Source organism: Rosa chinensis, chromosome 4, assembly GCF_002994745.2.
Source record: "Rosa chinensis cultivar Old Blush chromosome 4, RchiOBHm-V2, whole genome shotgun sequence".
Taxonomy (NCBI): domain Eukaryota; kingdom Viridiplantae; phylum Streptophyta; class Magnoliopsida; order Rosales; family Rosaceae; genus Rosa; species Rosa chinensis.
Genome location: NC_037091.1, coordinates 17,075,067 through 17,098,821, shown reverse-complemented (window position 1 = coordinate 17,098,821; position 23,755 = coordinate 17,075,067). Strand labels below are relative to the sequence as shown.

General features: G+C 37.4%; 2 protein-coding genes across 3 annotated transcripts; one reads left to right on the top strand and one right to left on the bottom strand.

The window, feature by feature from the left end:
• Nucleotides 1-9,904: 9,904 nt before the first annotated feature.
• On the top strand, nt 9,905-19,413 carry LOC112198906. The gene is made up of 2 exons (XM_024340001.2): nt 9,905-10,653; nt 19,395-19,413. The coding sequence occupies exon 1, from the start codon at nt 10,012-10,014 to the stop codon at nt 10,630-10,632; it is 621 nt and encodes a 206-aa protein (XP_024195769.1). The 5' UTR covers nt 9,905-10,011; the 3' UTR covers nt 10,633-10,653; nt 19,395-19,413.
• LOC112197062 (oxysterol-binding protein-related protein 4B) lies at nt 11,543-17,866 on the bottom strand. 2 transcript variants are annotated; one of them, XM_024337590.2, is made up of 7 exons: nt 17,714-17,866; nt 15,045-15,200; nt 14,325-14,570; nt 13,868-13,964; nt 12,927-13,218; nt 12,591-12,693; nt 11,543-12,020 (listed from the first exon to the last, which is right to left on the bottom strand). In XM_024337590.2, exons 1-7 carry the CDS (start codon nt 17,714-17,716, stop codon nt 11,763-11,765), a joined length of 1,155 nt encoding a protein of 384 aa, XP_024193358.1. In that variant the 5' UTR covers nt 17,717-17,866; the 3' UTR covers nt 11,543-11,762. The 2 variants fall into 2 exon arrangements, with proteins under 2 accessions (XP_024193358.1, XP_024193359.1); XM_024337591.2 differs by having other exon boundaries at nt 15,045-15,189; nt 17,712-17,774.
• Nucleotides 19,414-23,755: the final 4,342 nt, after the last annotated feature.

Genomic DNA, 23,755 nt, shown 5'->3' with positions numbered 1-23,755 from the left:
GCATTACCTCGATGTCGAGCCGCCTATTTATAGGTGCATTTCGGCGTGGGCTGCAAGTAAACTTGCACAGCAAGTTTGCAGTGACTTAAGCTGTAAGCCACCATTAAGGTTGTATTCACACCTGCAATGACCACCACTTATTGGCAGCCATAATTGCCACACTAAATGTCGCATTTATGGCTACATTAACTGTCGCACTTACTGCTGCCATTACTTTTCTTTAATTGCCTTGATTGCATGGTCAAATTAATTGACCACCCCCACACATGGTGGTTGATGGTCTTGCAAAGAGAAGCACTGACGAAAAATTAGACATGTGCAAACTTACTTGTGACGACCTGAATTTTAAATTTATAATTTGTAAAGTCGAAAATTATTATTGAGAAATATTTTTTTTTTCGATTTTACTAATTTTAAAGCTCTTGAAAAATATGTAAATCTTGAAATTGGTCAAATTTTATTTTTTAAGGTTGAGAATGGAAAGTAGAGGTCTCCACGAGTTCGCAGCATTTTTCGGTGAATTTTTCGGATTCTCCAGCTATTTTTAATGATTTTTTTGAAGTTATAATAATAGGAAATTAATTAGATTTAGTGACGTGTTGCAATATTACTAACTTAGGAGTTAGGAGTCTTATGGCAGTGATCTAGTCGTGGTTCATGGCCCAAGTGGCTGCAATGAATTTGTTATTGATTTGCTTGCCAACACGTGTCCAACACTTGTCATAATTATGTTAGTAACTTGCACATGTTACTAAAGCACTTGTTCACACTTTACAACCGACCCAATTGCGTCGGTTATTCAGCCCTATAAATAGGACCCAATCAGATCATTATTTCTCCACATTTTTTTGGAGAACTCTCTCTCTCTTTCTTTGATTTTTCTATTTCTAAAATTTGTTTTTGACATAACTTTTGAACCGTAAGTCTGATTTAGGATCTGTTTTCACCTACGGATTTGCCTTGACTCTTTCTATTAGTGGAAAGAAAAGTCTGATTTGGAGAAATTATTTTTGACGATCTAGGAGCTCTGATTTTATTTCATATCATCCACGATTGTCGGAAATAAGGTAGGGGGATCTCGGGGAAACTTTTTATGATTGGATGTTGATTTTATGTGCTTCGTGTATATGTTATTCTTGTTAATATTATTTTTGAATGATTTATTTGATAATATTTGAATTACATGTACTAAATGTACGTTGATCGATGTAAGTGCATATTTTCATGGAGGTTGTTATTTATCAAGTGTAAAGGAGTTAGGGAGAAATTATAGTTATTTGGTGATTGTGGGAATTATCTTTTGTGTAGTTGAGTCTGAACATTGTAGGGATCAAGCTCAGGCGAGCCCGTGTGCACATTTAGGTTTAGAATATCGGCGGTATAATTGTCGATATATTTGGGTGATTTGGGCTTGGAGATCAATGTTTCGGACAAGATGACTAGCAAAAGGGGTTTGGGGGATTTGATTGAGTCAGGGGATTAATTTATATGTTTGGATATTCAAGTCACAGTTGCAAAACTGTAAAGTACACGGTATGGGACGTGTAGGCTTGCGTATTCTGGTATGTGAATTAAGGGGTATATAAATGGAGTTGGATTGCATCATTGTTTGATATGCATGTTATAATTGAAATATATGATGGTATTATCTTTGGTCAATTATCCATGAGGAAGTTTTATGTCCCTACTGAGCCGCTGGTTGAGCTCACCCCTTAACAGATTTTGCAGGTATGGAATCAAGATACTAGAGCAAGAAGTTCCGATATGTATAAAATGTCAAATGGGTTGTGAAATTTGTGTTTTCTTTATGTTTGTTTGGAATAAAGAATGAGTACTAGTGTACTGTGTGATAAAGACTATGTAATATATGCTTCCGCTGGAATATTGAGATCTTGTTATCTAGTTGTTTGTTCACGATTTATTTATTTATTTTGGTCACATTTTGATTATAGAGATTTTGGTTCTATAATCAAGATGTGATTCACACCTTAACTCGAGATTATAAGATTAGCTCGAGTCAGGGCGTGACATTACTACAATGTCTCACATCATTGCACAAGCTGTGCTTGATAATGCTATGGTCCTTATGAGGTCTAGAGCTATAACTACAGCTAGTAATACTTAGTCTTGCACGTTTCTTTGTTTTTTGGTTTTGTACCCCATTGTACAAAAAAATGGTATTTCTCTATATAATTCTGGATGAAGTTTAAGGTTGGAATACCCCTCAGTTAGAATTTGTTTATATATATACAAAAATAACCTTCATTAATATGTTTTATAACAATAATGTTCAAATTTGACATGCAGAGGCGGAACGTCATTGGGGCCCCGGGGGGGGGGGGGGGGGGGGGGGTGGGAACCTTATTAAATCTGTTGTGGCGATCTACGATTGGCATATGATTATTGAAGAAATTGGACAATAAGAGAGAATATTTCGTAGGGCACCCACACGAGACACGTGGTGGGGAGGACCAATCACTGCCCCGCAGGGGGGGTGTTTTGGGTATTGCACTTTAGGGAGCAGGGGCAGTTTCGAAAAAGATAGAAAATTTGCTTGCTTCTGATTGGGTGGCCGTAAGGCCACGTGGTGGGAAACCCCCACCTAAGTATATTTCGGACAATAATTATGTTATGGCCCACCCCCCCCCCCCTCCAAAATTGGGAATAAGAGTGCATTGAATCTAATCATTTCCAACTTCATTTCTTTTGGTGATTTCATTAATTTGTTTGTTTTCAATCCAATCCAAATGCATTGTATCCAGAGGCGGAACGTCATTGGAGCCGGAGGTGGCCCTGGTCCCCCCCTCCCCCCCAAACCTTGTTGAAATATGATATGGCGATGTATGATTGGTAGATGATTATTCAAGAGATTAGACAATAATTATGTCCCACCCCCCCCCCAACCAAAACAAATAGTTTGTTTTATATGTGAAAGGAAAATAATAATAATAAATTTTGAAATGTATGTATGTAATTACTTCAACCTATAAGGCTATAGTATGCGCTCCATGCCCTAAGGTTAGAGAACAGTTATCGCAGTTATCTCTCGATCTAATCCGGCTACGCTGCGGGGTGAAGGTAGGCCTCTGCCTCGTCGTCGTTCGTCAAGTGCAGCCAGACGGGCTATTGTCTTAGGATGGGGATGGTTAGTCGATCAAAAACTGAGGTGGAGTGGGTCCAAGTGTTTTGGATCTCGGTTAATGGTAACGACTACTCAAGGAGGGGATGAGCAGCGGACAGAGAAGACTGGTTGCCTGGCAGCAGTCGGGTTTTGGAACCTTGCAGCGGGGTCTTTGTCCCTTGATGATGGGTATGGGGAGGGCGACAATGGGTGCCCAGCTTCTGGTGTTGCTTTTCATCAGGGGTTTGAGCGTTGGAGTTTTGGGAGTCTGGTGGGGGGATGGCTGTTAATGGTTCTCTGTCGGCGGCATTTGGTTGGCGACAGTCGGGGTCTGTAATAGGAGGTGAAGTGACAATCTAGGAGCTGGGAAGGTAGGGCTGGTGTTGTCTGTGCAGCTGCGGTATTGGGCTGGATCCACAGTTTGGGCTCGCTTTGCCCTAACTCAGTTGTTGGGCTGTCTTGGGCTTGGATGGTCTTGGGCCTGGGGATTCTCTCTAGGTCCAAGATGCTCTGTTTTTTATTTCAAAGTGTTTAGTTGTTTTTTAATTTTCATTTTATTAATAAGTTACTCCCATTTTCTGGTACGACGGAGCAGTGGGCTTGGTCCCAGTCTATGCACCTTGTGTGCCTTGTCTGCTCTAGTTAGGCAGCAAGCTCCTTGCTTTAGCAAATAGTCACAATCGCCTAGTGGCAATAATGTGTCTGCTCTAGGTAGGCGATAACCTTGCTTGGTCAAATGGTCGCAGTCTCCTAGTGGCATGAAATTAAGTGTACGTTACTGGAGTTATATTTCAATGGCAACATAGTGGGAAAGCTGTGCTATTGGTAATGATGTTTCTTCGTAATAGAGTTATCTTGTCGGTATGTCACCACAATTGTAAAGTGAATAGAGTAGCCAATAGAGCACTCTTCGCTAGTTGGTGTGTGGCGACCCAAATGGGTATACCACAACGCCGTAATATTAAGCCAATAGGAGCTCGATACGTAGTAGACATACCGTAGACCTACCAACTTAATACTACAAGGCCTTTTGAAAACACAATTTTTAGAAAATAGGAGACCAAGAAATTTTTAAGAAAGGACTTTAAGTCAACAACCCAACATTTAAATCAACAAGTCTGGAAAAGCAACAAAATAAAGTGGGCAAGTGCACTGTGGCGCCTTAGGGCTTACATCATAACCGAAATAAAAGGAAAGTTCAACAACAACAATAAAACAAAGGGGTGAGGCGCGCTCCCAGGTAGGCGGACCTCATAGAGTTCAACATGGAATGAAAACGAGTAAAACGATGGAATACCACAAGGGAAGAACTTCAAGCAACAGGAACAGCAACACACGAACTTGGCCAACGACCCACTTCTAATCCAAATCGTTCGGAATGACCTTGTTATAACTTGAAATGTAGGGGTGAGCATTTCGTCCTCGCTAGCCCAATAGGGGCCGACCCAACCTTAGTTAGGTTTGAAATCTAATAGGTAAAACATAGCTACTAGAATATAGGTTGCGCGCATTTGTAAAATCAAGTAAAACAAATGTAAACAAAAACAATCATAGTTGTTTCGTTTCAGGAAATCATATGCAGCATGCTTCACACAATTTGGAGCTCCGAGATACTTACCTGTCGGCTAAACTAAATAAATCGGTGACCGACCTGGTTCGTCATCCTTCGAGAACCGGCCAACTACTCTATAGTCTTTAGGGCTACAAGTAGCGAAAGTGTCCATTTCCTGGCTCTGAGTCTCCTATGACTGGTTCACTGTCTGTACTCACCTTTCCTCGACAAACATAGGAGCACAGCCCCCTCCGGAGCTTCACGGTTATCGACACCGTGGGATCCCTAGGAATCTACGCGTCTAGGTCCCATTCACTTTCAGGTCACAAACACAAACATACAAAGGGTACAGTATCTCAACATGCAAGTCTAGCCTCGGTTTTCGCAATCAACAATCATCAGTTCTGAAAACACATGTATCACGAGGCATCGACTAATGAACAACCAAAAATATAGTTGCAGGCAACATAATATTATACTAGAGCATTCTACATATACTGAAAAACCTCTAATAAGGAAGGGACAGCTCACCCTACCTGGAAAATGTTGGCGTACTCCACACTCTGATGCTTTCCGCTTAAGCTTCCTTAACGATCGTGTTTCCTGAACCATTACTTAATTTGTAAGTAATTATCCAGGTAAACATCATGATCAACCTTAAGTAACCGTGTACACTAAACCCTTTTTTATTTCAATGAGGCCATTAATTATTTCTTTCAACCTTTACCAATTTGGGAAACTAACTTCTTTCTTAAAAAGGAAAACGTCCTTATCGCTCCGCTAAACTTTCGCCAATCCGAGCGACCAAAGTTGAGTCGATCCTCACGTTTTACGAGGTCAGTCAACCATGGTCAACTCTTGGAGTTGACCTTTGACTTTTTGACTTTGACTTCGGACTTTTGACCAAGTAATCCTTTATTTACCATTATTTATCATTTATTTTAAATAAATAAGTAAATAATTCTTATTTATTAAAAACAAATAAATAAATAATTATAAATAAAGTTTTACTTTTACTTCTACCCATTTACTTCTCCTTTTTCACCTTTTCACTTTTACCATGACTTTTACCTCCACACTTTTACTTTTACCTCCTTTTTACCGAATTTACCTTTACTTTCACCTTATTCACTTTTTACCACTTTACCACAGTAAAACCTCCTTTAATCCAATTTTTACCATTTTCTTTATTTTCCTTTTCTTCCAAAAACAAATCCATTTCTTTTCTTCTTCCTTTTCTTTTTCCTTTGGCCAAAACTACACAACAATAATCACCAATGCTTCCACAACAAAATTCCAACACTAAGAAAATTATGCTAATAAAATCCTACTAATTTAACCATCCTCAAATCTCTATTTTTCACAATTTTTCCAACAACAATAATAGCTCAACATAAACCAAATCAACCAAATAAATTCCAAAAATTCTAGGGTTTGTCCAAAACCCATTCCTTACCCTTTCTTCTTCAAAAATCACGTCCTAATCCTTCTCCTTGGCCTTCTTCACCTACAAATCCGTCCAACATCAACATCTCAACCAAAAACTGGAAAACAAGGTTGCATGGATAGATCCTTACCAAAAATCCTTGCCAAACCCGTAGCCTAGCTTCATGATTTAAGGAGAAATCGGGTTCATGCAAACAAAATCACAAACCCAAATCAAAAACTCGGATTTAGGAAGAAAGATGTATAGATCGAAGGAATAGAGACTAGATTAGGGTGGATATTACCTTGATTTAAGCTTGGAAAGAAGAAATCACAAAAGTCCCAATTTTAGCTTCGGGTTCTAGGGTTTTTGGGGGATTAAATGGCTAAATTTCATGATTTTGGTTGGAGAAATGGAAAGAGGGGATGAAGAGAAGAAAATCTGGAAATTTTGGTGAGGATTGGGGTTCCGGCACGGCGGCGGCGATTTCCGGCGAAGAGCTAGAGAGAGAGACTGCCGGGTAGAGAGAGAGAGGGAAAGAAGAAAATGAGAAAGAGGCTAGGGTTTTGGGGTGAATGAGGTGCTTAAATACCTCTCCCTAATTTATTTGTGAAAAGTCGAATTTGCCCCTCCTTTTGGGCCAATGAGCTTGGGCTGCTACTATTTCATTTTTCTCTTAATTTCCTCAAGCCCACTCCGAAAATTACCTCTTCAAACACCCTTATTTCCCCGATACTTCACCGAATCCTTTCGGAAAAAATTTTCCGAGCTTATCCTAAGCCTCGATACTTTAAAAATACTTTCCTAGACCCAAATTGGATTTTCTCTAAATTTCTTAATCCTTTAAATGGCCTCAAAGTCTTAACCTAAGCGCGAATACTTGTGTACCATACTAATACGTGGCTTCATACGTTATTCGACAAATTAAAATAAACAATAAATAAAATAAAAAGAATACGGGGGTCTACATGGTGTTTGTTAGAATACATTGTTTTAGTTGAAACTCTTGTTATTATGTCAGGAAATTCTCTTGATTCTTAGTGTAATCTGGGGTTTAAGCATCATATCCCTCCCCCTCCCTCATGTATTCTACAGTTTCATTAATCAAGACTTGAGGGCAGCCACACCGACTCTTTTAAAAAAACTTAAAAAATTAAAAATTACTTCAACCTATTAATTAGTGCTTTTGGAGAAAGAAAATTACATATTTTAAGGAATGGTGCGGTTATTGCCACCCTATAATTTTCTTTGTTCACTCTACTTGCTCATTACACCCTACATTTTAATTTTAGTTATTAAATTTACTTATCTAACTCATTTCTCTTTCCAAAAATATCTTTATATGACATATCCAATTAATAAATAAATACTTTTAACAAAAATCTCTCATTTAATTTATACCAATAAAAAAATATACATTAAAGTTTCCTAATAAAATCATAATCTGATTTACTTCCATTTTTTTATTTTTGTTTTCAGTTTCAATGTTCTCTATTTCAATCCATGTAAAAATATTAATAAATTTACAACTATGAGCAATGAAGCAGTGATTGATTTTTTTTTTTGCCGTGTTTAAATTTTTTATTTGCTGTGTTCACAAGGGTATTTGCAAAGATTTTGATGAAGCTAACACTAATAGTTTTATGAATTAAATATCGAATTAACGATGAGGAGGCAACAAAAAGACAAAAAAAATAATAGTAATAAATTCAAATTTATGTGGAGAAGATAAAAATTAATGCTATCCAATGAGAAATCAAGTAGTCTTTATATTTAATTAATTACTTATATATATTATTTTTTCTTACATATTTGGATTTTAAAAAATTAATGTACTTATTAGTCATTTTATATTTGGGTAATATAGTTTTTCAATAATTCATGTGTTTGTATGGTGAACTAAGAAAATGATAGGGTGGCAATAGCCGCACCTTTTAAGGAATTCAATTCTGAAAGAAAAGCTTTAAAATGGTCAATTATTTTCTAGGTATATTAAAATGTCTATGCATTTAAAATATATATATATATATATATATATATATATATAATTTATCGGACGCGTTCCAAAGAGGACGTCCGCACTTTCGCTAAAGTACGGACGACGGCGCTGCAGCCCAGCTCAGGCCACGAAGGCGCGGCGCGGCTTGCCGGAGGGAGGCCAGGGGTCGTGCGGAGGGGTTTGCGGTCGAGTGGAGTGGCCGGCGACGGGTTTTCTGGTGCTGCACAGAACCTGCAGTTGCAGGTGAGGTGGTTGCCCAAAAACCGGCAACCCCGACCTCCTCCGACCTCGAACGGTGCCCAGAAGCCGTCTGGGATGCTTCCGGCCTCCTTCCGGCCCGATTCGCGCCGCCGTCGACGCCTGAGCTGGGCTGCAGCGCCTGCGTCCGCACTTTAGCGAAGTGCGGACGTCCGCTTCAGAACCCGCCTGTATAATTTATTATTTTTTTGACCCATCCAAGAACTATTTTCAATTCTGTCAAATGATATGATAGCTAGCTCTGACAACTTTTGGAGTAAACGATACTTGTTGGATCAGTGAAGAAGATGTTGATCTTCAATTATGTGACATTATAAAGTAGAGTCGTTCCCAGTCGTTCATAATTGAGGTAAAAGGCTAAAAGAAGCAAATATGCGGTCATGATCTCCATTAACATTGCATACAATTTTTGTCACACTCGATGGGCCTTGTGAAGTTCATGGTGCCGATGCCCTTGCCCCCACGTCTACGAATCTAGTGAACTTTGGAAAGAAGTCACTTGTCAGTCATCAGAAAATTACAAAGAATTCATAGACCTTTTGTCACCTTTCTAAAGACCCAACAAAACTTCATGGAATAAGATGGGATAGTGATGTCCTTTCTGTTGACCGGTCAAACGACTCGGTCAGTAAATTTATGTATGATCATCATGAATTGCAATAGTTCGAAATCGAGACTCGGTCATTCTGTTTTTTAAGTGTAAAATCAGAAGAATCACATTATTCTCATTCCATGAAAATGAATTAATAGTTTGTCACTTCATATAAAATAAATTATATAGAATGAATTACGAATTTGAGAATTTACTTAAAATTTTAAATTTAATTAAAATAATTTTGATCTTCAGACTAAAAGTCACTTAGTTATCTTAACAAAAAGTCGAGTTTACCTTACAACGTCAAGATTGAAACCCTCTCCATGTCAAATCAAAGAAATAAACTTAGGTAAAGAGTACCATAATGTTCATATAAACTAGCTGCAATGGTGGATCAGTAACAACTAAAGGTGGTATGAACTCATTGATAGGGGGATCTAGGGATCAATGACCCTTTCCGCACGCTTTGTTTAAATCGTACGGATGACTTTAACTAATAGTTTCCCATTCAACTCATGCATATGTTTCTTAAGCATCTAATACTCAGTCCAAAAAACAATTTGATAATAAAATGACACTTGAGATGGGTCAACTACAAAAGTCATACTGAAGTTGATGTGGTGAATAAGTGAGTGGAACATGAAACGGTGAAGAGAATTGTTGCAGCTAGGTTACTTTTCCTGAAGGAGAAGCAATCTATTACTTCATTTCAATCTACCTTCTGTTAACCTAATGACATTTACCGAAACAAGAAAGATCATCTGTACGTTTAGGCAATGAAACTCAAAACTTAATCTGGGTGACTTGAGGTAATAGTTTCCACATTCATACAAATTGACACATTCCACTGTGCAAGAATACAATACATTTTTCTATAAAATCCAATTGTAGTTGGGCAGCTAAAGGTTGTATATTCAAGCCATTACCTATACACAAAGTCCACTTCAAATATGTTGAATTTATTCTTCTCAACTCCTATCCATAATTCCACATATTCCCTAGCACATATATATATATATTCACACCTTCTTCCTTCTTTAATTCTCTATACAATCAAAACATGGGTGTTTGCTTTTCTTGCAGACCAAAGCCAGAAGAAACCCAAAACAATGTGCGCGTGGTTCATCTCAACGGCTACGTCGAAGAGTTCGAGCACCCAGTTTCGGTCAGTGAACTAACCGGAAGGCCCCCGAAGCACTTTGTGTGCACACCAGCCCAGCTCCTCTCAACTGGGTATAAGCCATTGAAGCAGGACACTCTTCTTCAGCAAGGCCAAATCTACTTCTTGCTGCCCTACTCTGCGTTACAGAGTGATGCTTCTCCTATGGACTTGGCTGCCGTGGTCCGGAAGCTAACGGCTTTGGCAAGAAGTGGTAGTAGTAGGAGTAATGAGGGGTTGGGAAGGTCTGGTAGTTCGTCGAGGTCCGGTCAGATGAGTCCTATGCATTGCTCTAGTCCTGTTTGGAGTAACTATTCATCGTCGCCGGGGAGAAATAGTCCGGGCCGGTTTGTGGAGCCGGAGGGTAGTCCTAGTCGGATGGAGATGTATGGTGCGCAGAGGTCTACAAGAGCAAGGTCATGGAAGCCACTGTTGGATACTATAACGGAGAGGCAGTTGAACCGGAGAACGGAGTCGGATTTGCAGGAGAAGCATGTGGAGGCAGCCAAATATCTACAGTGAATTGGATGATTTGATGATCAGGTATATGGTAGTACATAGTAATTCCGGTAAGAAAGAAATGAATGGTGTTTGGTTTAATTTTATGGATGTAATTGGAGTTTTCTTATGGGAAAATGAAACAGAAAAGCTTTTCTTGATTTGGTTTTTGATGGTTTGTAAATTTCTCTCAGCATATATATCATGGCAAGTGAATGATCCTCAGAATTGGTTTTGATCAAGTTCCTAGCTAGTGTGAAGTGATTTGCATGTGATCATAATTCATAACCTGGCGTCTTTTGTTTTGAAAGTTTATCTTTGGTTGTTGGAATCTTATTTGCAAGTAGCCTTCAATTTTATGCAAAAGTAGTACAACTGTTTGGTTTTTATTAATCAAAATCACAACTAGTGGGAGCTTATTTTGTTTGTTTACTTATTTGGTTTAGTAATTGGGTCCAAAAGCAAATCCAGTTGTTTCAACTTATAGAATAACTGGAAGAAAGAGTAATGTGCACATCAATCATATTTGGATCAGTTTGGAGATTAATTTTCATTCTTTCTTTTGTGGGATGATGATCTGTTGGAGGTTCCTTTTCCTCTAATAAATCAGTTTAGAGAATTGAGAGTAGACTTCTTCACATTGGGCTCAAGTCAATACACCAGTTTATAGTCCTTATCAGAACACATTCGTACTTTAAACGTGGTAGAGTGCATGTACATGAAGTCTGCATAGATACAGCAATGAATTTATTAGGTCCACTTCCTCGATTGGTATAGAAAGACGGGCGAGCTGTTACCGATTAATTATTAAGGTATTCAATATGTAATTTGTGTTGTTATCCTGAAACCGATTAAGAGCGTTGACATTATGTATCAAGATTCTGGAAAACATTTATTTCTCACCCTTAAGGGGGGGACAGAACAGACGGTTGCCTATTCTGAAACTTCAATTCACTTGATACCTTCTTCAGCCACCAGTAAATGGTGCCATTTTTTTCTCAACCAAAAACGAGCTTGGTGGGTTTCTTTTATCTACTTGGTTGCCGGTAGGTTGTTCATCTAGCTACTAACAACAGTCCCACCATCACAACCAAAAGTCTATGAATTAGAAGAGAAGAGTTGAACCAATAAGTTTTCTGATTGTTGATGCAAACTTATGAGATGGGTACAGATATGGGGGCTGGTGGTACCCACTTGTGAATGGGTGAGCAATCCCATCCACCTTCTTTGCTATAGTTCACAATGAAATGCTTAGGTGCCCAAGTTTCACCTCTGGCTTCTCTTTCTCTAAATAGCTCCCTTTGTTTTTCTTCAACTTCTTTCTTTTCTTCTCTTGCTCTTCCCCAGTCCTTGTTCAGGATAGATTGGCTTAACAAACCCCAGATCACAGCTGACTCACTCGGCCAGACTCCCTATAATCCAAATGAAATGAACATTAACTAATTCGCTTTTCGATATGAAAAATGTGAATGTCTGCATCATACATGCCGGTCTACAAAACTATAAATATTTTCTATTTAGGAGCAAATAAAATATGCAAATGTACAATCATGAATGACAGCCTGCATATTCTCTTATAGCTGACTACGGATAATGTATTATTATTATTACTATATGTAATTGATATTATAAACGTGCACAAGTAAAATTGCATTAATAAAAAAAGGCAATTGAATTTCCTCAGCTTTGCATTTATTTTCAGCCGTCAGATTCACTTGTCTCTCACAGTCCCTTAAAAACTGTCCCTTAAGTGAGCAGGCCTTATAAACATGTACTTTTTAATGTTTAACGAAATTTCTACATTGATTGCCACAAAATTGCTGGTCTAATAGTATATACTCAACTCACAAATATGGGAAAGATTTTAGCCTAAATGCCAAAGAAAGATCCAAATGCATAAAGAAATCATTTATTTTAGGACAGATTGGACCACAAGCAATTCAAGCTAAAGTATTTAAAGATAGAGAAGTACAACTAGATACCTTCGGATCTGTAACAACAGGAGATTTGAGTCCTGAGATGGATTCTTTTGCATTGTATATAACTGTTTCTTTCCCACTGCTAACGTCCTTCAATTTGACAGTTCTGCATTTGAATAAATTCAGGAACATCAAAACGAGTGTGTTAGATGTTAACAATTGTCACAAACATGTTTCAAGGTCATAAGTGTGATTTGCTGGAAAAGCTGTTAAGAGGTGTTTTGAAATTAAGCATTCTCTCAAATATAAATCATAACCAAGTCAATTAGTTTAAAAGGCAATAAGAGAGAAAAATTTAACTCGTTACAAACATAGGAACATCTAAAAAAAGTGAATTACCTATCCCATTGACCATCTATCTCATAAAGAATCTCCAAGGATGATGAGTCGAAGATCTTTCCCTTGACTGATCTAGGATTTCCCCTAAGGCCAAAAAGGGAACTGCTTCCATAGTATAACTCAGCTTCAAGGCCGGTCTCATGACAGCGGATTCTATTTTCACCAACCCAATTAACCCAAGGTACTGGGAGGAATTTGATTAAAAGTTTTGGGGCGTTCATTTCATAAGTTTCTCCATGATTCAGGAGCTTCAGCTCCCTTTTTCCATGCACCTCAGTTTCCACGGAAGTACCTGCAACATGTTTCTTGATGAGGACTATAGCATTTGAAAATAGCAGAATGTATAAACAGTAGCTTAAAGAGTCAATCAGTACAAAATGTAGAAGAATGAAACCTTGGACCGCTTGTGAGTTTCAAACTCTTAATTAAGAGAATTATTTCTTCTTCTTTGTTTGGTAAAAAATTTTATTAACTGTTTCTAGGTTTGTAAGTATTACATCAAAAAAGGTTAGAGAAACTTGGAAACATATACAACCTGATGAATGATGACAGTAATAAACAATTAGTTTATTATATATAACACAAGAACTAAACACTGATCACTAGTCAAAGGGCCACTAGATAAAAGAACTCTTTTGAGATGGATATTGATCATATTGTTTCTCAACTGAAATTTTGTTGGTTTGAGGAACATTTTATTCTCATATTCCAACACAGATTGCAAAACAAGACTAGAGAGAGAAGATAGGAAAAGATTTGATGCATTTGATTGGTATCTGTGATAGGAAATTAAAAACTATACAATCTGAAGAATTGTGAGTGTAATTTCTTTCTGATTTTAATTTCAGAGTTCAAACAGATTAATAAATGTTGAGTTTTGGGGTCTCTATATTAAGACTTTTGGTTTTTGATTATGTAATGGCTATAAGAAGTAGAGCTACCATAGAATTTGGGAGTAGGATGGTTACACCATATCATTTCAACGTTTGATTTCTCATCAGTTGCATGCATCGCAGTAACTGGTGGATGATGTGAAATCTGCAAGCATAAAACCCAAAAATCAATCACCCTAGTGGAGCTATGCATAAAATCTCCACAAACTCGCAGAGGCAGTGCTAATATCAGGTGCACAGCTTGGGATTTTGAATTCTCAACAAGCTTCGTCACGTGACCAGGCCAAACTGGACCTTATACATGGAGGAATTGCTTGCTGTCATGATGTTAAAGATGGGGGTGTCCAAGTTCCAACTCAAACCCAATTCACAATGGATTGAGAGGATCTGAGATTTTATATATTGTCATGCAAGCTTGAGAGTTTCTGCTGTGGGATTTTGTACTCTCAGCTGTAGGGCAGCATAAAGTTGAGCCTATAATCAGCAGAAAATAGACTACAAGTACCTGCTCAAGTAGAACATTGAGGTTCCCCCTTGACGCATGATGAGTTTCTCCAAGAATGGGGTTGTATGGAGCAATTCCAAAAATCATAGGACGCAAAGTAGAAATACTCCATGATACAACGGCTGTGAACCTGTCCTTGGGGGTTTCCCCTTTGTTGCAATTCCCTAACATATCATTATTAATGCAGTACACACATTCGCCGAAACACTGGAGCTGTGACTTTGGTATGTTAAAGAGAGGTGACAGCTGAAATTGCAAGAGCAGTAAAATAAAAGATCAGCTACCATCGATATTTTACAATCAAGAATCTTCTACTGTGTTCGACAAAAGAATTCCATGAAGTGGCTCAAATCTAAAGACCAACCTATACCAGTAGTCTCTGCCACATGCATACTATGTAGGGGTGAGTAACTCTTGCCCATACTCAACAAAACTTTCCAAAATAATTGGCCTTAGTAACTCAATAAATATTTGAATGTACATCTATATTTCATACTTATTGGGGCCCAAGGAGCTCGATAAAATGCCTCCAGAATGTGATAGGCAATGTTTGTCAGTAAAACCGAAAAATTCATGAAATCCTCCACCACCCCTGCCTATGTATAAATTTAAGGCTAGTAGACTAATAAGTGCTATAGAATTGATATTTATTTTTTTCTTTTGTAAAGTGAAACAGATAGAAGCCAATAAAAGAAGCAAAAGTCGATAGAGTTAACTTGCCTGGAAGCGAGTGAGATCTGATCCTGGCCGTACATTTGTGAATAGGCTTAGGACGCGCTTAAGTATATTAGGAGCTCTGTAATCACCATTCGATTCGCTTTCTAATGACAATGGCTTTGTCAAGAAAACAACTCTCGTCTTCTCCTCTTCTGAGACCTACACACGCCAAACGATTCGCAATAGTTTTAAACATTACTCTTTTTTTTTTTTCACATTATGGCCAAGTGAAGCATGAACGTACGTTACGTACACTTGCAATATTCAACTAAGACCATCCATCAATTGAAGGAATAGTGCAGTTCAGATTGCCTTGTTTAGGTTTTCAAAAGGAAATTGTTGGGAAATCTACTCCTTATGGTGTTGCCTAACACTAGGAAAGCAATTAGGAAACTATAAGCATATATTTGGCACAGCATTAGTATTTTCAAGTTTTGATATGAACATTTTAATCAATAAAATAATGTATTCAACCATACACTTTTCAAGCATGGGAAATGAAAAACTTTCACATTCTCAAACCTCTAATCCCATAAAATAAACGAGGCTAAAAAGTATTGCGAATCTTTTTATTTATTTTGGATCACACCGTTTGAACCTAAATTTATGAATTTTGAACATGTATCCTCAAATAATTTTTTTCTTTTTTTACTCCTAGCTTAGTTAAGGAAAACAAATTCAACCGTAAATTTGTAATACATAGGCAGTAATAGGGCTGCACGAGAATTGGATTAGATCAGTTTTGACTCCAAACCGTCTCTATGCCAAAGTTGGCGGTTTAGACATTTTAGACAACCGGTCATCGAAAAAAATAAGTTTAATCCGATCTGATCCAATCCATTTAAAGATGGTTTGGTTCGGTCGGTAAGGCGGTTTTAACATATATAGCATTAGCGTTTTGTTTACGAAAAACTCATAGTAAAATACTAAAACTCAATCTCAATAATAAAAATTTAATAATCAAAATCCAAAACTAATATTCAAAGAACAAAATCTAAAATAGTTTCAAAATGATTCACTTATTTGGGTTTTAAGCCTTTGGGTCTAGAATTCAATATGGTAGTATATCATTTTGAGAATCAAATTATAATTGGAGATTTAGAACTTACTTATAAAAGACTACCCACAAATAAATAAATATATATATATATTATGTATATAATTTTAATTTTTTTTTCTATTATATTTAATACATACCGCTCGGTTTGGGGTTCGGTGTTTAAGTAAAAGAAAAACCAAACCAAGTCAATTCATAAACGGTTTGGTTCGGTATTGAACCGGCTTTCATATTTTAATGTTAAAAAACTTTAACTAAATCATATTTATCGGTCGGTTTCGACCGATTTGGCCGATTTGTACCGTGTTTTGCACACCCCTAGGCAGTAATTTATAAAAATCAAGCAACATTCTATCATGTGTGTTGAGGATCGACCATCTTGGTTCTCCAATGTACTTTGATGTTTCTTAACTTTTTCTTTGGCAAAAAGTAACATCATATCCTGGGAATGATCCAAATCCAGAGCACATTGTTAAGCCAACCTAAGGTGCTGCCAAATGCCAATTTGGGAGCATCATTGGGTTGCAGGCTTGCACTCCAGAGATTCCAAGAGAAATGAAGACAAACAATGAAAAATCAAATTTGAGTTCCCTCTCTTCAAAAACATAAACGATAGAAACCAAGTGGGAGCAGGGAGCCGCGTTGGGGCGACGTGTTTCTGATTGGATATGGGACCCATTAAAGTTAATGGATCTCACACCATGGAAAAGCCGATCGACCATAGAATTGTTGATCATCTTGAAAATGAATTCTTTGTAGTTATCTCATTCTTTTTCTAGTTTTTGGTTGACATGTCTATCTCATTATTTGACCGAAAATAAAAACAAAGGGAAAAAATAATTTAGTAGTTGCTTACGGATGAAGTAACACTTGTCCGAACGATATCACACAAAAGTATGAAATTCATGAAATCCCCATAAAGATATGGATGACGGAGAGTCGTACTCAAAATACCAAATAATTTTTAAAAAAGAATCTTTATTTGCGCTATATATGCTTCAATATATTCCGCAACTTTTTTCCCTTTTTTTAAGAAGGAATTCCAGGAAAACTTTCATAAAACCTTTGCTTGGAAAAAGAAACGGGGTTGCGTAGGTGGAGAAATGAAGTGAGCACTTGGATTAGGAGGTTCTATACTCTATAATCTAGGAGGAATGGAGCATGTTATCCTAGTCTTGGCGTTACGCGAAGCGCCATTAATTAAAAGAAACACAAGTAAAGAAATGAAAAGATTCCACCACCCAAAGCAATTTCCTTTTCACTTCGTTCACACGAAACAAAAAATAATACAAAGAGCAAGTCTGAGCCTCCAATCAAACCCATCATATTAAAATATAATAGCAGCACGCCGCACAGTGAATCCAGTGTTTTCAGAAGCCGGAAAACAGCCAATGTTGTTTGTTTGTTAGTCGGAAAGATTCAAACTCGGGTTTTGAGCGAGAGAAATAGAGACGAACAGGTAGGAGACAAAACCCAGTAATGGTTTATGGGTTTTAATCTATGAAAAACAGAGATAGGGAAGCGAATTGAATACGAGCATCTAATCATCCAAAAATAAGCAAACCCATGACAATCAAAACCAGAGAATGAATGAGAGAGTGAGAGAGATGCGTACCATTTCAGGAGACTAAGGAAAGTAGCAGATGGGTAGAGAGAGATGTGTTTTTGGAAAGAGATGGTGAATTTGTATTTGGTCTGAATATGGGAATAGGCGGAAACAGAGAGAGAGAGAGAGTGTTTGGCAGATTTGAGTTGTCACGGGCGAAAGGCGTTTTTATAGGCTTCGCAAACCGACTTGGTGAATGGTGATGCTACTGTAAAAAACTTAATTAGTAAAATTTTTGTTTTCCTTTTCTGGGCATATTGAATTTTGATTAAATAGATAAAAAGAATATATGACACCTGAAGAAAACAAACATGTGTAGGGTAACGGGAAATTAGGTAAGGTTGTCAATGGGTCGTGTCGGGTTGGGTTCGTGTCGAGTCAAGGTATTTGTCGTGTCGTAAGATGCAAACCCAAACCCAACCCATTTAATAATCGTGTCAAAAATTTAAACTCAAACTCAACTTATTTATTAAACGGGTTACCTGTTTCCAACCCACTTAACTCATTTAACAAATAGGTCGTGTCGTGTTAGACAAAATGACTAATTTAAAAGTTAACAATGCGACCCATTTAACTAAAAAAATGCATAAATTGAGAGAATTCACTAAAAACTTCACAAGACAAATAATATAAATAATTATATATATTCATAAATAATTAAATCCAATAATTATAAAGCAAAATATTTCAAATTGTCTAATTCTATGATCAAATACTCCTAATGTCCAAAAGTTCAAAAAGATGTAGTATAGCATAATCGGATTATATGGGGTTCACTTCGTGTTGGCGGGTTGACCCGTGGCCGACCTATTTATTAAATGGGTCATGGCGGATTGACCCACAGCCGACCCGCTTTTTAATCGTGCGGGTTCAACCTGCTTTATTTCGTGCGGGTTTCGAGTCGTGTTATCGGGTCGTGTCGGAATTGACAGTCCTAAAATTAGGTTAGAATTAATTTTAGAAACAGAGAGTGAAAAGCTTCAAAAATACATAATGTTCGAAAGTTGCCGAATTTTAATTATTTTTTCGCTTATGATGCGGGAAAAAATAACCGATGAGTTGTTTGGTAATGAAATTTCATTTTCTGCTTTAAAAAAAAAATGAAATTTCATTATCTTCTTGATTTTGGTATGAAACATCGTTTTCCAATCTCTTTTAATATTGGTAATGAAATTTCATTACCCTCTTGATTTTAGTATGAAACTTCGTTTTCCAATCTCTTTAATATTGGTAATGAAAATTCATTGCCCTTGTTGTATATGATTTTAAGCAAGAGCTCAATTCTTACACTTTTCATTTCTGAAATAAACATTATATTCATTTTTTACCATTGTGTTTTTCATAAAATAGGATGAAAATGTAAATTTTAATTCTTCCTTCGTTAAAATTAGAGAAAAGCATGATTTTTTCCTACTAAGCGACAATGTATTCTGTACAAAGGATTCCTATATATAGTATCAACTAAGCATTTTAAAATGACATGATTTTGTATAGTGGTACTTTGTAGTAACGTGTTGGGTTTATTTGCCGTCTTTGTTTGATTGAAACAATGTCACATGTGGTCACCACAAAAGACTCCAAATTGAATCGCATTGTTCATGAACTTTGAAGTTTGCACTTTTACATGTCTGTTCTTTTTTCTTTTTTTTCCCTTTTTTCCTTTTTTGCTAATGACCATTCTTTTGCTTAGGGAATATCAGCATATGTTAATCACACTTCACCCGCCAAAAGTCTCACCCGATGCCAACATTTATATTTGAGATTTGCAAAGTTGTTAATGGTGGTAGCTAGTTCTTCATTCTCATAGAAGATCTTTCATGGCAAGAATTTTCAAGATCTTTCGTATCAGTGCAGCGTTGTGTAGTCATTCATGAAGTGATAATTGGACTACTCTAGTCCTTAAAGACTAATGGTTCCATCTTATATAGATCCGATTATATTTCTACGATGTCTGTTAAGGTGACACTACTAGCAAAACAACAATTACCCACGGATTTTAATCTGTAGGTAATAAGACTATCTCACACGGATTTCAGTGTGTGATAGCTTTTACACACAGTACACGCACAGATTGGTGTTACCGTGCGGTTTGGAGGGGGGGTAATGCTCATCTCACACGGATTATGTTGTCCGTGTGAAATACTAACGTGGGCCCCACTATAATTCCATAAATCTAATTTACCGGAATTGAACGCAATCCGTGTGAACAACTCTATTTCACACGGATTTCTGTGGCAAATGTGTAAATTGTATTGCACACAGATATTTGTGTCAAATGTATTTCAGACGGATTTCTGTGTCAAAACCTATAACCTTATTGACACGGATGTCCGTGTGAAATCCCTATACTCTAACTCACACTGATTTCAGTGTGTAATAGTGGTAGCATTTTTAAAAAAAATTATTTCTGCTAATTAATTGTATAAATTGAACATAATAATACTTTTATTTCTCTACAATAAACATACTTCAAACATCCACAATGAAGTGCTTTACATTAAAGAAGCAAAGAAATTGTACAAGATTTTGCATCCTCTTCAATAAAACCATGAGATTCAATGAGATAATGGAGACTTGGATTATAGGCTGCAACCATACCCATGCCTAACCCAGCTCTTCTCTTCAACCAAGGGCCTCCATATCTCATATATGTAACACACTTTTACTTCTGATTCTCCAACGCTCTGCAATTGGTCCCATGGATTCAACCTCCTTTTGTTGACAAGCTACAGCAAATGGAAAGCTGAGATACGCTCCAAAGAATCAAGCTACATTTTACACATTTCACGAGTCAAGAAATCCCTAAAGTACAAGAGTCAATAAATAATTTCAATGGTTAAGAGCAGAGCAACTAAAACCGATTTGAGCAAAACCCCAAACCACATTCAATGCCAAGCTGATCAGCCACAAACAATCAAGAAATCCGTAATTTCAAGAATCCATATATCCCTATATTTCGATACTTCAAACCAGAAATTAAAGCCATATCACAAAAAAAACTCACACCAAAGTGTAAAATTCACATACGCATGCCTATTACCTAATGAATTAATAGGAACATATACACCAAGAATGTAAAATCACAAACACTTCGTAACAAACAGTATACCTTCTGTTTTAAAGAAACTCTGCCCAAAGATATAATTCCTAAGATGATATCACAACTGCAGAAACTCATCATCAATTCACTCTAATATATGGAATTCATCATGTACTATGTCATCAATTTAAAAGTTATTTCTTTTTCAACTCTCAAATTAATCACATTTTTCCTAAGTTCATAATGCGAAAACTGAATCATACTCAACACAGATTATAATGAGGAAAAAATATGCTCTCACCAAGCCGACAGTGGCACCAAAGCATGTAAGAATGCTTGTTACACCCCACATCTGATGTACCCTTTTTACTGAGTTACACGAATTTCTGTATGTTAACCATTCGCGGTTATAATTTTAACGTTTAGGGGGTGGCTAAAAATTGACTTTTTATGGGTTAATAATTTGAGAAAATTTCCTTCATTAAAGTTGTAGAGGACGTTAAACCGAGCGCGTGCATATGTGGTACGTAAAAATCGGAGTTCGTATGCAAAAGTTATGAGTGAAATACGGAAGTTACTATTCATGGTAAAAATTTTGATAAATATAGAAAGTTACAGGGTAGGTTTCTAAAACCGGAAACCCACCCCTCTTTCTCTCTCCTCTCCCCCGACTCTTCCCCCTTCCCTTCGGGTTTCTCTTCTTCCCTTTGATTCTCCACTTTCCGGCCACCAACCGGCGTGTAGCCGGTCACCACAGGGGCGCCTCAACCCTCTCTTGACACTAGTGACCTAGGATTTTGGAGTTTTGGCCGTGAAAGTCCAGATCGAAGCAAGGATTGCTCCGGTTCAGTTTTGGGATTTCGCCGATTTCCGGCAATTCCGGCCACCAGGTTAGCATCGAAGGTTCGGTTTTTGATGGAGATCATTTCCCCTAAGGTAGTTTATTCCAATTTGCATTGTGGAGGTCGAATTAACAATTTTTCATTTCTAGGGTTCTTGAGGTTTCGAGGCTTTTCTTCACCGGCTTGATTCGACTACTTCAAGGTAAAATTGGATTATGTTGCAGTTGGGAAAGTGGTTGGGTCTGTTGTGTAGATGCTAATGCTAGAATTTGGTGGTCATCAGAGGAAGTGGTCGCCGGCGTGTAGAGCTGCGTTTTAATTGTAGTTTTATTTCCATATATCCTATAATGATTGTAGAATTCGATGTATGAAGTTTGGTGGAAATCGGAGGAATTACTAATTGAGTTTAAATGATTAATTATCGATTTTCGTGAGTTCGATCGCCGAATTTCTTTCGAATTCACTTTAGATATTACATCGATGAAAGATTAATGTTGGAGTATTAAGGATGGATGTTGTGGAGAGTTGAGGAGTGGGATTTTAGGAAGGGGGATGTTTTGAATTTCCATTTCTAAGTATCGTAAAGTTAAAATTTCGTCCTGTGAAATATATATATTTATGAATGTTATTCGTACAGGACGAGAGGAGTCTCCATACGAGGAAAATCACGAGCGAAGTCAGGATTGACCGCATATTGTGAGTGGACTTTTATTTTCAAGGATTGATGCATGCAATCATTTATTTGCCTCCGAAAGATAAATTGCTTATCGTATTACATTTTCAAATTTCATGATTGATCTCCGATATTATTCTTAATTTATGCGGATTCAGAATTTATACCATTTATTTTATATTTATATTTGGCGAATTGAGATTATTATGAGATTTACGAAATAAGATTTCGATGAAGTAAAACTTTATACTTATTTATATCCTATTTTTATTGAACTTGAGATGATCTTGGCGTGCGGGGTCACGTCTTTGTACACTTGGATTCTTATTTCGTGAGAAATGTGGGGAAACTATACAGATTTATTGGCTTTCGACGATCTTCTTCCTTACCATACGCGGGTCATGTGATTAAGTCTCCTCCTCACTTACTTTGTGTTTGTGAGTGGCAGTTGAGGTAGCTTTCTCCTCCTCACGTGGGTGGCAGTCGAGGTAATGTTCTCCTCCTCGCACAATCTGTGTGTGAGTGGTAGTTGAGGTTATTAGTTCTCCTCCTCGCACAATCTATGTGTGAGTGGCAGTCGAGGGTAGGTAGAGCCTGAGGGGCTCCATTCCCGTATGGTGAACTCTTTTCCCCGTATCCTTTTGTTGTTGTTCTTGACTAGCGGGGCTAGTCGGTTTTTCTTGAGCGGAGCTTCTCGTGGTTTTCTTAATTATTGCATGCATCGGGAGTTTTAATGATATAAATGTGGAAAAGTATAAACTCCTTTTTCCTTTCAATTATTTATTTTTGTCCACTCACGCTAACGTTTTTATATACTTTTTCCTGGGCCCTTCAGTTTCAAATGCCCAGATTGCAGTACTGCTGCTCGATGTACGAGTGTGAGCCATAGTGACCGCATCTGCTTCCGCCATCACATTCTGTAGGTTACTTGTTTAACCTACTGCACTCCTTGTCCATTTATATTCCTAGAATGCTCTGATCACTAAGGGATATGTGACCCAGACTTGTATGAATTATATTTGAGGTCTATGACCTAACTTTGGTGATTGTAGTAACTTTTACCTTTTGGGAGATTATGTATGATGTTATTAGCTTTGAGATGGGATTGGTTGAATTTGGGAGCAGGGTGGCTCCAGGAGTTGTGGTTGGATTATTAGAAGTGAATTTTGGTTTTCCGCAGGATTTTGGGTTATCCATTTTTTAGGGAGGTTATGCCGAAATTTTTGGTAAATCTCCTTTAAAGGTGGGTCCCGCAGGGCCACTTCGGATTCCAGGGTGGAATTCGGGGTGGGTCTTGTCAATGCTCCTCCGCTTAAACCTTTCCTCATTATCAGCATCAGCTTCAATTTTACTGCAACGAACTGTAGCCTACAATTCCATATTCAGGAAGCTATAATCACTATCTATGTAAACAATGTCAAACAATTTGATTCACACGAAAAACCATAGACAACCCAACCCTCTTCTCTCATTTAACATCAACCCTTTTCTCAAAA